The sequence below is a fragment of the Orcinus orca genome, chromosome 5 (assembly GCF_937001465.1).
Source record: "Orcinus orca chromosome 5, mOrcOrc1.1, whole genome shotgun sequence".
Classification (NCBI taxonomy): domain Eukaryota; kingdom Metazoa; phylum Chordata; class Mammalia; order Artiodactyla; family Delphinidae; genus Orcinus; species Orcinus orca.
Window position 1 is genome coordinate 53,214,344 of NC_064563.1, and position 10,156 is coordinate 53,224,499.

General features: G+C 35.8%; 1 protein-coding gene across 9 annotated transcripts in view; it reads right to left on the reverse strand.

Annotated features, from left to right (window-relative positions):
* Positions 1-10,156, reverse strand: part of PHC3 (polyhomeotic homolog 3) — an 86,710-nt gene that overhangs the window by 75,172 nt on the left and 1,382 nt on the right. For all 9 annotated transcript variants that reach the window (XR_007477372.1, XR_007477373.1, XR_007477371.1 and 6 more), the window contains exons 2-4: positions 8,760-8,925; positions 4,405-4,560; positions 3,200-3,277 (exon numbers count right to left, since the gene is read on the reverse strand). Coding sequence is in view for 4 of the 9 variants with exons in the window: in XM_004270565.3 (XP_004270613.1) it covers positions 3,200-3,277; positions 4,405-4,560; positions 8,760-8,925 (400 nt within the window). In the remaining 5 variants the exon portion in view is untranslated. The remainder of the gene's footprint in view (positions 1-3,199; positions 3,278-4,404; positions 4,561-8,759; positions 8,926-10,156) is intronic.

Sequence of the window (10,156 nt, forward strand, 5' to 3'; positions counted from 1 at the left end):
TATAGTATTCCACTGTATGAATTAACTATCTTTTAACTAATCCTCAATTACTGAACATTTGTATTGTTTATAATTTTCCACCATTACAAACCATGCATATTTGCATAATTATCTATGTCATAATTATCTCTCATATTTAGTCAATGACATCACTAAAAATCAGACTGCTATGTGAAAAGGCACGCATAGTTTAAATTTTCATACACACTGCCAAATAACCCTCCAGAAAAGTTGTACCAATTATTATACATTCCCACCAATAGTGTATGAGTGTACCATACTTGCCAACAACTGTTACTGTCTCAATGTTTTTCCCTGTTTTCTAATTTGACAAGTGAAAATAGAACATTATTGCTATTTTTACATACATTTCTTTATTACTAATATGGTTAATATATTTTCATGTGTTTAAAACCCAAAAGTAGTCTTTTTTTTGAAAATTACCAATGCAGGTCTTTTGTGTATTCTCATTGTTTATCTTACTAATATAACAGAGCCCTTGGTATTTTACAAATATAAGCTGGGTGACATATATGGTGCAAATACATTTTCAACCATTTTGCTGGTTTTTAACTTTGTTGATTTTTTTTTGGCATAAGAGTTTTTAACTGGCTTAGATTTCATTTTAGCAAATCAAATTTAAAGACTAAATCTTAGTCCCACTAAATTGAAGTACAGACATCAACCTAAAGACTTGGTCCCAACTAGTTTTAGAGACAATCAATCATACACACACACACACACACACACACACACACACACACACCAAAAACAAAAAAAACCACCACTCTCACTACTGGTAAGAATCTAGAATTAGCCTTTCTGTTCTCATGACAGTAAAGAAGAGGATGCTGGCACCACTAAATACCTATACATTCAATTAACAATGGTCTCCTCCACATACACAGTTTCCCCAGATGTATGATTGGACTTCTTACTTCGTTTTTTAAAATACAATATTCCATTTCCCCATTGGCATTCCACTCCTACTCTGAACCCCAACCTATCTGGCTGGTGACTTGACAACCTACCTTGTAGCCCTCTTATCTACTGGAGGCTGGACCCTTCCCTCATGTCATTCACTGTTATCGGAAACCTATTTCAAAATAACCAAAACTCTGAAAACCAGCAGACTGCCACCTGACGGCTCATTATTATCACTACCTAGAGATTTCTGCTACCATGCTCTGCCCTTCTTTTGGAGACTGAGCTAAATTTACTAAGCTACCTTGAGTATCATAATTTGGACTGCAAGTCCACTCACTTGATCTACTGCTCAGCTGGGACAGAAAACAGAACAAATGCTATGTATTATTCCCATGTTTTTTCTAGACATCTGTTCTCCCTACTTCTTTTCCCCCACCAGTCAGGCACAGGTTCTGGCATTCTTCATCATACAAGGCTACCTGGTTTATGACAAGTAGCACTAGCAATTTCATAAAAAATAAGCACAATCACTGAAACTGTGATTGTAAAAGTCACATACATAAAATCATAATGAAACAAAAATGGTTTAAAAGGATACCTTTTAATAATGTGAAGGGAAAAAAATTCAGACCACATATCTCTATACATATATACCCTAATGCCATTCCAGTACTTCACAGAATAAAGAATTTATCTATAATTTTTTTAGCCAGTTTACCAGTCCTTTCCATAACTACCAATGTATTAGTTAACGATATTATCTGACATCAATATCCGTAACTATAGCATTAATGCTTAGGGCTAAATTACATTACTTAAATTTTTCATTTTCTTCAGTCTAACATTTTCAAGTCGTTAAGTAATTTCTTTCCTAACTAATTTTATTCACATTCCAGGATACTTCCATGCTAAAATGTAATTTTTTAATTAAAAATATCAGCTCAATAGCCCAAAAATAACTGTATGCTCATCATACACATACTTAGTAAAGAACACAACCTTAACTAAAGAAATACAGCACAAGTTCATCTTCAATTCCTCAGCAATCTATAAACTATACTCCATAGGATTCAATTTTACAAAGCTTCAAAGTATTACCATCCTGGATCAGGAAAAAACAGCTAAAGAGGATGTTATTAGGTTAACTCAATGGTTCTCAACAAGGGGCAATTTGGCCCCTCAGGAAACATCTGGCAGTGCCTGCAGACATTTTTGGCTGTCACACTAGGGAAAAGAGGAGGGCATAGCCTACTGGTATCTAAGCTAGGCATGCTGCTTAATGTCCTATAACGCACAGGATAGCCCCCTACAAGAATTATCTGGTCCATAATGTCTATAGTGATGAGGCTGAGAAATACGGGACAACTGATGAAATCTGTATATGAACGGCACTGTATCAACGCTAAACTTCCTGAATTCGATCCACTTCATGTGGCTTCATAAAAGAATGACTTTGTTACTAGGAAGTACATATCAAAGTTATTTAGGAGTAAAGGAACATGTCTCAACTTACCCACAAATGGTTCAGAAAAAGGTAACTGTATATATGTAGATAGAAAGAATGCATGATAAAGCTATGAGCCAAAATGCTAACAACTGGTGAATCTGAGTAAAGGGTATACAGAAATTTATTTTATTATTCTTGCAACTTGAAATTATATCAAAATAAAAAGTTAAACAAGTATTACCACACCTGTAAATTTCTTTTAACTGGGATACTCTGCACAATTTCCCAGTATATATGTGCAATATAACAGATCACCTTTCTTTTACTCCTTTCTCAAAATAAATAACACTATCTTGAATGGATACTTGTAAATTTGACCCACATAACTCAAGTAAGCATAAACTGAAAAGTAAAATTTCTCAAACGTGAATTGCACAGAAAGAGCTAGAAACATTTAGATGTCTACCAAGGACATGACATTCTTTAGTATATCACAGTAAAAGTATGACTTAATTCCCTGAATTATATGTTTCATGCTTTCAATGCACACTGAAAACTGCAATCATTCAGAATCACAGAAGATGTGAACACATTCAGTGGGAAAACATACATAAGAAATAATACAAAAACTTTTTTAAGACGCAGATTTTCAGAAGTTTAACATTACTTCCAAATTCTTGAAATGTATCATTCTTGTTTCTAGACACTTGTTATTTCAATAATATTAAACAGATAAACAATAACAGTTTTGTAAATATTAACAGTTCACTTCTGGAAAGCAATAATTTAAAATTTTAAAACCAGGAAAAAATTTCGGGCACTTACAGATGTCTGGGACATACTTGACTGCTGTGTGACACTTCCTGTGGGGGATGTAGGTGGTCTTCCACTGGACAAACTTGCCTAAAATAATAAAATCTTTATAATATGTCTATAAAAGCCTGAAGTTAAAAACTTTCTGGTACCAGGATACCATAAAACCACAATAAAAGTCAAAACATCTATTTTACAGTTATTTTACAGTCAACATGGATTAAGCTTTAGCCAAACAGATTAAGAAAAAAAGAAAACACTGAACACTGAAAACAGAAGACCCAAAGGCTAATCTTATTTTAATAGCTGCAGTCATTGTCAGTTTTACTCTACAGGTCTCAGTCTTCTTTGAAGTGAAATCACTACTCTAATGTTATGAAAAAGAAATTGGAGCTATATCAAGTACCAGTGGGTTTCGGTTTCCTTACTCGTATCATGTACACGACGTTATTTAAAATTACACTACCGAGAAGAAGTAACAGCTGGGGATGTGTTTATAACAGAAATAAACCTTTTTTCAGGTTCAGTCAACTGAGATTCTCCTTTGGTGAGGACATTTAAGATTAAATCTCACATACAGTTTAATTTAAATAAACAGTGCAATAATAATGAAGATCTTTTTAAAAACATAAGCATTTAATCATAAAATCATCCTGTTAGCAGTAGGAATCATATGAGTGGATTTTAGAAAAGTGTACATACATATTTTTATACAGAACATTCCTGGAGGGATACATATTAAACTTTTAGTGGCCACCTCTGAAGAGTGGAAAATAGCAGGGGATATGGAAAAGGAATACCTCTATACTTTACCTCTTATGGTCAATTTTATACTGTTTGTTTTTTTTTTAATGAGTGTAAATTACTTATGTAATTTAAAAAACCTTTTTTGTTAAAATGTAGATAAGATTCATGTAACCCTAACTATTCACTGTTGTACCTAAAATTTTACACACAAAACCATGACATTAGTATAGCATTTCTGCAATGTAGATTAAAAAGCAGAGGGACAAAAGTTAGCAATAGAGTAACACATAAAACACATTCATTTGTTTTTAAACTAACCTCAATCTGGCAGCCTATTATATTTCCTTAAGAAAAAATAATCACAGGACACCTGAAAACTCTAAAATAATACCAACATATTTATTTTCAGGAATTATCTGCAGGTCATGTCAACTTTGGCCTCATAAGTTCTTAATTCAGTTCCGTCTCACCTGAACAGCAGCAAGGCTCTGAAGCTGGGAGCTGCTTAAGTGCTGCTGCTGGAGAGCTGCTGTGTGCAGCATTAAGTGCTGTTGCTGAGCGGCATACATTTGCTGTAGATACTGAGCAGCTGAGCTGGGAGGGCGGTGCAATGCCTGTTGAATTACCTGTGATAAGTCAATTGAACCAATGTCAAACCATAATCTTAACCATAAAATAAAGTATTAAAAAAGCAGCAGTTTAAAATTTCACTACTTTAAGAGAATGGACTTGAGGACGCGGGGAGGGGGAAGGGTAAGCTGGGACGAAGTGAGAGAGTGGCAAGGACATATATACACTACCAAATGTAAAACAGATAGCTAGTGGGAAGCAGCCGCATAGCACAGGGAGATCAGCTCGATGCTTCGTGACCACCTAGAGGGGTGGGATAGGGAGAGTGGGAGGGAGACGCAAGAGGGAGGGGATATGGGGATATATGTATACATATAGCCAATTCACTTTGTTACACAGCAGAAACTAACACAACATTGTGAAGCAATTATACTCCAATAAAGATGTTAAAAAGGGCTTTCCTGGTGGCACAGTGGTTGAGAATCTGCCTGCCAATGCAGGGGACACGGATTCGAGCCCTGGTCTGGGAAGATCCCACATGCCGTGGAGGAACTAGGCCCGTGAGCCGCAACTACTGAGCCTGTGCACCTGGAGCCTGTGCCCCGCAACAAGAGAGGCCACGACAGTGAAAGGTCCTTGCACCGCGATGAAGAGTGGCCCCCGCTTGCCGCAACTAGGGAAAGCCCTCGCACAGAAACGAAGACCCAACACAGCCAAATATAAAAATAAGTAAAAAAAAAAAAAAAGTATAGCATTGTCTAGAGTCTGTGCATGTACTTTAAAAAAAATGTTAAAAAATAAACTAAAATAAAATTTCACTACTTTAATGTTCAATGTCATATCAACATAGTTCTCTCCTAGTTACATATCACTAGGATTCACTAATCTGTACAAATTAAAGTTACCCAGTAGAGGCAATTCACAAAAGGAAAAAGTGCTAAGTAAGCATGTGAAAAGATCTTCAATCTCACTAGTAGTCAAAACTTACAAATTAAGACACTATTTTCCAACTTTCCAATGGATAAAGACTTAAAAGAATACTACTACTACTGGAGAAACAGATACTCTCATACACTGTTAGTAAGAATGTAAATTGGTATAACCATTTTGGATAAAACTTGGTAGGATTTGCAGCTTGTGTAGCGAGGATATGTATACCCTGCAAGCATTACGAATATCAATGTAGATCAGTGCCATCCAATACAGCAGCCACGAATCTACTGAGCACTTACAAGGTGGCTAGTGCAACTAAGGAACTAAGTTTTTAATTTTACTGAATTTTAATTATAATTTAAATATAAAATAGCCACATGCAGCTAGTAGCTACTATATTGAACAGAGCAGATATATCTATTAACAAAAAATTCCCAAATATATCATTAGGTGAAAAAGCAGGTTACTAAATAGTGTATAGAGTAAGATATGATTTATATTAAAATATTTTAAAGAATATTCAGGAAAACATTAAAAGACTACTGATGGGTAGCTAGATTAGAAGTGATATTTACCTTCTCATTTGTATTTTTCTTTAAATGTCTGTAAATACTTAGCTTCATGATATTAATAACCACTTAAAATTATAAAGCTATTTTTTTAGGAAATTACTAAATAATCACTTTTTTAAATGTTTTTAAATGTTTTTTAAATGTCAGATTCAACTGTTTCAAAACAGAATAAAACTGTTCTTACTAAAAAAAAAATTCCTGGTAAAGTATTAATGACTGTAACTATTGAAAACTATGAACCTGAACTTCATAAATCGATAAGTATAGAAAAGCAAGTATTCTAATAAGAGGAAAATCCTTTATCTGTCCAAATGGTAAGTCAGACTTACCAGTACTCTGCAAACACATCCTAAAGTCACATCATGCCCATGATGACTCTGAAACAGCACCCTAAATCTCAGCATCAAACCAGAGTTTTCAAAGAGCTAAGGGAGTAACAGAGCCATAATCCTACAGCTTGAGCTTCTGAGTCAGGACACCTTTACCACAAACCTATGAATCTCTTTATCCAAATTCCAAGAAAGCATATTTCCTTGTGTTTTTTACCTTCGTGTGTTCATATCTCAATTCCCCAACAAAAGACTGCTATACTGGGTTTCCCTGGTGGCGCAGTGGTCAAGAGTGTGCCTGCCAACGCAGGGGACGTGGGTTCGTGCCCCGGTCCGGGAGGATCCCACATGCCGCAGAGCAGCTGGGCCCGTGAGCCATGGCCGCTGAGCCTGCGCGTCCGGAGCCTGTGCTCCACAACGGGAGAGGCCACAACAGTGAGAGGCCCGCGTACCGCAAAAAAAAAAAAAAAAAGACTGCTATACCTACTGCAGATTCCTGTCACAAAACCAATGTAGGCTTTTGACACCTAGTTGCAGGGGACTATAGATCTGCATTGTGATTTAGAATCACAACAATATTTCTTTTTCGTCAGGTAAATCTATATATGTTCTTCTAATTCCATAACAAAATTCTAAAATCAAACTGAAATAAAAAATGAATAACCTATTTGGCACATATTTCTGTCAGAGTATAGTAATTATTTTCTATTGTCAGCACAGTCTTTCATTACGATTCAACACTATACTCATGAGAGAGAGACTCTTTAAATGCAAGTTAAAGATACAGCATATTGTTCTTATTTTGTTCCTATGAAGGAGCAAAGAAGGGGAAGAGGATTCTCAGGACTGAAAAAGAAAGCTGAAAGGTATTAAAGAACTACTTAGGTAGTTCAGTAAATATTGATTTGATTACATTTAAAGGGAAGCAATTCTATGATCTCATAAGAATTAGAGTTAGTGCTATTTGTGAGATATATCTGTATCTACACATCTTCAATAACTTTTTTTTATTAACACATCCAGCTTAGGTAAAGCTAGAGAACAAAATGGCATTTAAAATGTCACATCATCTGTATGCTCAAGCTCTAGATACTCTTCCCTATATCCCTTGCCTCAGAGAAAGGTGAAAAACATTAAAAACACACTCTCCATTCCAGTTTGAATTCTTACTGAACTGACTAGGTCTCCAACAATTCTGATTCTACTCCACAGTAGCGTCAGAATCCTAAGCCACAGAACAGCTAAATAGCCAGTATACTGGGATCTCCACTCTAGAAAAATGTATCAGGGAGATGACTACATCACAAACAAGTAAGTTAGACATGGCATGCAGGATCTTCACTGCAGCATGCGAACCTCTTAGTCGTGGCATGCATGTGGGATCTAGTTCCCCGACCAGGGGTCGAACCTGGGCCCCCTGCACTGGGAGCTCGGAGTCTTACCCACTGGACACCAGCGAAGTCCCAAGGGCACAACTCTAAAGCTACAGTACCAACTAGTTATGTGAGTTTAGGAAAGTTATTTAGCCAATTTACAACATCAGTTTTCCCATTTGTTAAATGGAGAAAATCCATATTAAGAACTTATCAAAAGCTTGGCACATAGCAAGTATTCAATATATATTAGCTATTACTGTTTACTGAGTATATATAATGTGCCCCACACAATTCTAGATGCTTCCTTTAATCCTCATAACTAACTAAGCAGGTGGTTTCACCCTCATTTTTCAGTTTCCTGAGGCTCAAGGAGATTATGCCTCTCACCCAAGGCTACATATCTACTAATGATAAAGAAAATGGAATTCAAAGAGCACATCAGATTGCAATGCCCATGCCCTTTTCATGCTATACCATATTGCCTCAACCTCCATTATTATAAAGGTTAACGACGTAAACTTTATTTTCCCAACTGAGTGAAGAGCCTAAGACTTTTCCTAATTAAATATTCCCTTCCTCCTCTGCCCCTTGGAGCTCTTGAATGGATCCTCCTGTTTAGGGTTCTTAGGCCACTTGGCTTTACAATGAAACCCTTAACGTATCTACAGAGCTGAACAGATCTGAATAGATCCTAAGTCCATATTTTGGGTTCAAATGTAAAATAATCAGAAAAACCTAGAGCCATTCTTCATGTTGGGGCTCTTGGTTGAGTTTGACAATGTTGTAGCAGTACCTAGAGACCTTCCAATTATAATTTTCCCAACATATTGTTTTATAAGCTACACGCTGACAAATGTAGGCCCTCTCAATAGAATGATTATTCCATAACTCTGTTGCTTGTTCCAAACATGAACAATTCTAACTGTACTCATTTAGAGGGTATCAAGTAACTCATTTGAGGACATGAAACAATAGATTCATCTGGCTTAAGCAAAAAGTAATGACATCCTCAGTCTTAGCCTACGCATCATGGTAACTGAAATACCTGTACAGCATGTCGGTCTGAGCCACTATAGACAGAGATCTGTGGTTGCTGCATTCGAGAGGAGGAAGTGGTGATGGTGGTCGTGGTAGTGCTACTGGTTGTTGTCGATACCGAAGATGTTCCAGGGTTTGGTTCACTATCCATAGCTGTACTGTGGTCCTTAAACCTAGCAGATAACACAAAGGATTTATATTGGCAAAAGCATTATCTTATGGTGTTTAAAGAATAATTATTCCAAGAAATAATCAGCAACAGTCTAAATTTCTAAGAAGGCCCTCATTAAATACAGAGAGCACACAGTCACCATAAATACGTGCCAGGGAAAAATACTTCACAAATATATAGCATATTTAATGGTTCATACCTACTAAATTTGAATTCAAATGACTCAGGATATGTAATTCAGATAAAGCCTGGCCTAAAGTTTACCTTTTTATTGTTGAAGGAAGATGAGTGTTTTGAAACCAAAACAGGTGATGACGGAATACTTAACTACCTAGGAAAATTAAAACTGAAGCAATGTCAGAGTATTAAAATATTTCTTTATATTCTTGTGACCATACTAATTACAAATTAAAGTCATTCTTATCTAGACATTAAAATAGGATGCCTATGGACTTGTGTTAGCTTAGTTTAGTAGTTTACCTTAGTTTAGTCAATTAGCTTAGTTTTTGGTTACCATATATACTTTATTTAAAAATAAGTTCTCTTAGAAAATAATTTAAAAAATAATTTATTAACTCACACTGCTTTCCCTCTAATTCTACAACACTGTCCTCACTACATGTAATAACTGAGTAATACTCATAAGCACATTACTCTGACTGGGTAAATAAGAGAAGCAGCTGAAAACAATTTCTCCACTTCCTTACAAAAATCTCTTTTTCACAAGTAATAGCTCCAAATTTTGAAAACAGCATAATTATGTCACTTTCCTCATGTACAGACAGTAAAGTGCAGTTTTGTACCACACTGATTCTTTTCCCTACAATATTATAGACTCATTTCACTGCTGTGGTACAAAATTCCACTAAATACAGAATCTGTATTTTAACAAGTTCAAACAACATATTAAGTCAATTCTGAGGGGCTTAATATTGTTAGTAAACGAGAACTACAGTATTTTTTTGAAGGGTCAGAAATGCACCACAATGGTGAAAAGCACACTTGAGAATATACTGGCTTTATCTGCTTTTCTTATCAGTCTTTTCTTCTGAGAGACAAAACCTGACCCACCTCATAGAAGCAGCATTGACAAGAATGTAACAAGAACACTTTCTACTTCATGAAAAGACAAAGGAATTTGGCACTAACTGTGTATGCACGCACTATTCCCATACGGTGTCCTTTTATGTACAAATTTTCTTTGTTCTTTATATCATGTATGTAAATAGTAT